At 32.7% G+C, this 4,077-nt stretch overlaps 1 protein-coding gene across 1 annotated transcript in view; it reads right to left on the bottom strand.

Annotated features, from left to right (window-relative positions):
- LOC106471965 overlaps nt 1-3,955 on the bottom strand; it is a gene marked incomplete at its 5' end in the record, with an annotated part of 24,085 nt that extends 20,130 nt beyond the window's left edge. Inside the window, 4 exons of the mRNA XM_022400573.1 lie at nt 757-939; nt 2,330-2,536; nt 3,330-3,372; nt 3,906-3,955. Coding sequence (XP_022256281.1) covers nt 757-939; nt 2,330-2,536; nt 3,330-3,372; nt 3,906-3,955 — 483 coding nt within the window. The remainder of the gene's footprint in view (nt 1-756; nt 940-2,329; nt 2,537-3,329; nt 3,373-3,905) is intronic.
- Nucleotides 3,956-4,077: the final 122 nt, after the last annotated feature.

Below are 4,077 nucleotides of genomic sequence, written 5' to 3'. Positions count from 1 at the left end.
TGTTTGAAACATCTGCCAGGACAAATACTTCATTGTACAAAGGTTAAGTCCAAGATAAAACGAACTGTTGTTTGAAACATCTGCCAGGACAAATACTTCATTGTACAAAGGTTAAGTCCAAGATAAAACGAACTGTTGTTTGAAACATCTGCCAGGACAAATACTTCATTGTACAAAGGTTAAGTCCAAGATAAAACGAACTGTTATTTGAAACATCTGCCAGGACAAATACTTCATTGTACAAAGGTTAAGTCCAAGATAAAACGAACTGTTGTTTGAAACATCTGCCAGGACAAATACTTCATTGTACAAAGGTTAAGTCCAAGATAAAACGAACTGTTGTTTGAAACATCTGCCAGGACAAATACTTCATTGTACAAAGGTTAAGTCCAAGATAAAACGAACTGTTGTTTGAAACATCTGCCAGGACAAATACTTCATTGTACAAAGGTTAAGTCCAAGATAAAACGAACTGTTGTTTGAAACATCTGCCAGGACAAATACTTCATTGTACAAAGGTTAAGTCCAAGATAAAACGATTCCGTACAGGAGTAAATTGAATTTTTTCCCAGTTTGATCTGCAGTTCTTGACAAATGCATGAAAAATCCTTTATACATTATACAACAAATGGAAGGAGAAATCTTACAACCTCATATCACCATACCTCGGGCATTTATACTTTAAAGTCGAGTTAATAATATATAATTTATGGCATTAGACCATGCACTGAAATTGGCTTTGTATAATCAGCATACCTTGGGTGCCTTGTACCTCCCAGAGTCCACTGGATCAAGAAGCAAGTTCCTACTGGTATCCAGCTGTACATCTCCCAGAACTGGGGCAGAAGTGCAGTTGCAAGAAGGCAAAGGAGAAGAAGTAGGAGAGGGAGTGTACCCCAAAGGAGGTACAGGGGAAGGGGTAGACCTTGAGCCAGCAGGCTGAAATGATTAGAAAGGAAAATAGGAGGAGAAGTTTCAAGTCAGTAAGCATTAATTAATGCACATATAGTCTATTTTCAGTGATAGAGCCATGCATAGGCATCAGCCACTACACCACAGTTGCACATTAAAATAAATTTTATATGATTATATTACACACACACATATATACACTAATTAAAATTTCAGTGCACACATACCAAACAATGGTATGTGCTAACGTACGACTTTCTGTGCCACTGTGAAAAAAAACCTTTAAACTATCTACATAAACATGCTCTTCACTCATGTAGTGCAAAACAAACAAACTGATGCAATAAATCATCATAAAAACATTTTGAAAATGAACAAAATGTAAATAACATACTTGCTTCAAACTCACAATTTGTAAAATAAAAAAAAAATGTGGTTGGTGTAAAGAAAATGTGATTTTTGAGAAATCTTCCTTCAAAACTTAAAATCTTTTGTGCCAAGCAATGTGTGCGTATGAAGTACTGTGCCAAATTCAAAGTTAAAAAAAACTCTTGAGTTGTGAGTGCTAGAAAACTTATTATTGATACTAATAGGAAGCTAAGCTGCAAATAATTTTTGTTCTTCAGTATTTCTGGCTAGGTCGAAGAATGTCGGAATTATATCAAAGAAGGTTTTGTAAATACTTAGGTAGACTGAAACTAGATAATAAATGGTTCTTGAGGGGTATTCACTGTAAACAATAAAGAAAAAGTGAAATACAGATAAGACTACCAAAATAATTTATCTATGGCCAAATTACATAGACAATTGATAAGTGAATAAAATAAAGGTATCAAATCTATTCATGAGACTTAATCCCCATGAAGGATTATGGGTAGAACACGACAAACACAAAAAAGAAACAAAGACTCTATGGTACTAAAATATTATCATCAAATGACAGAATTATATTGCTTAATTAATACACAAGTTAAAAACAAGTTTTTCTGCATGAGAATCAACAGTTCTCGAGAATCTGTTTTTAACTACATTTAAGTGTCCATAGCTGATTTAGGTTTCCTGTCTAATATGTAATGGTGTTTGGCACTCATTCTGCATGTACTTTAATCTTTGACTTGATAATTTTTTTTTACCTGTAAAACTTCACCAACAATGGTTGGGTGAACCTACATTAAATTTTCAAGTAAATAGTACTTGTATTTAATCTCCAGTAAGAGTTAGTGACGAGTTTGTTTTTTTAACAAATAAAATTATACTAAGTATTACATTAATTAGAAAGACTTAGGGACTAGTCATGCATGATTTACAAAAACAAAAAGATAAAAATTAAAGATTCAAGGAACTTAATCATGCTAATCTTAAATATTATTAAAGTAACATCATTAACTCTGGCAGTGGACTTCAGATATAAACTCACTGTATTAGCTTGTTGAGGATGATTTACGACATGCTTCCTCATCACCACAGTGGTTGTTTTTGTCTCCCTGCCACCAGAGGAGCTCTCACCACCTGTGCTACTAGCCGACTCTGGCGTGAGAGGTCGCAACAATTGTTCTGCAGCTCGCACGACCTCTAACACTTTCTGATCAACAGTCTTAGCAACGTGGGGAACAACTGCTTGATACTAGTGAAAATTATCACATTATTAATTAACTTCCTTCTCTAGAAACACTTATTAAAAATTAAACTAAACCCCTTTATGTATGTTTAAAACTTCAACTGCTCCCAGACAAAAATCTTATAGAAAATAATCTTTGTAAGTCCTAGAAAATCACTGGAATTTGTTTAAGCACACACTGAGAAAACACCGGTGCTTTTAACAATAAGTTTTAAATTTTAGGTATATGAAAAACACTCGTAACTCATCCAAAAACACAAACAAGCACTATATATTTTTCGTTCTTTCTTCATGCGAAGTAAAAATATTTCTAAGAACAGTATAACAATTTGCAGTCCAGATAACAAGTGTGAAAGGATGGATGTTATACATGAAACAGAAAAAATAATATTTAACATTTAATCAAAGTACTGACCTTTTTGTGGTAATGTATAACTTGAACACATTAATATGAAAGATGACATTTGTTCCTTTAAGAAACATGGAAGAAAGTAAGATACCTTTGAATCTATTTGTCAGATCTCACTGTACTGGTAAAATACAGATACACAATGCATCACAAAGTTCACCAACGTCCCACACAAACACTTACTGAAACCTCGTCACATTTAACTAATCTTATTATTAAACCCTCACTCAATATCAAACACCTTTAAAATGTTAGAATATTCCACATTTGAGTATTTAAACAATGTGAATTACCTAAGTCATCCTATTATTAAACCCTCATTCCAATATAAAACACCTTTAAAATGTTAGAATATTCCACATTTGAGTATTTAAAAAAAAAGTAAATTACCTCAGGAAAATTTGCTAAAGCCCTATCTGTGTGATTGGATGACCTACATTTGAGTATTTAAACAACACACAAACACTTACTGAAACCTCGTCAAATTTAACTAATCTTATTATCAAACCCTCAAGCCAATATAAAACACCTTAGAATATTCCACATTTGAGTATTTAAACAATGTGAATTACCTAAGTCATCCTATTATTGAACCCTCATTCCAATATAAAACACCTTTAAAATGTTAGAATATTCTACATTTGAGTATTTAAACAATGTGAATTACCTAAGTCATCCTATTATTAAACCTTCATTCCAATATAAAACACCTTTAAAATGTTAGAATATTCCATATTTGAGTATTAAAACAATGTAAATTACCTCAGGAAAATTTGCTAAAGCCCTATCTGTGTGATTGGATGACGTGGATGAAATACTGTGGGCATCTGCATCTCGATCTTTCCTTATTCGATCCTTAGTAGAAGATAGGTAAGCATTGAAAAGATACTAGTACTTGAAATGCTAAATCAACTAAATAAAAAATCTTCATCGTATTTAGAACTTAAGCTACAAGTAACTTAGCAAGTGGATGAAATACTGTGGGCATCTGCATCTCGCTCTTTCCTTATTCGATCCTTAGTAGAAGATAGGTAAGCATTGAAAAGATACTAGTACTTGAAATGCTAAATCAACTAAATAAAAAATCTTCATCGTATTTAGAACTTAAGCTACAAGTAACTTAGCTTTTTTTCTTTTC

This window comes from Limulus polyphemus, unplaced genomic scaffold (assembly GCF_000517525.1).
Source record: "Limulus polyphemus unplaced genomic scaffold, Limulus_polyphemus-2.1.2 Scaffold4992, whole genome shotgun sequence".
Taxonomy (NCBI): domain Eukaryota; kingdom Metazoa; phylum Arthropoda; class Merostomata; order Xiphosura; family Limulidae; genus Limulus; species Limulus polyphemus.
This window is presented reverse-complemented; position numbering and strand designations above follow the sequence as displayed.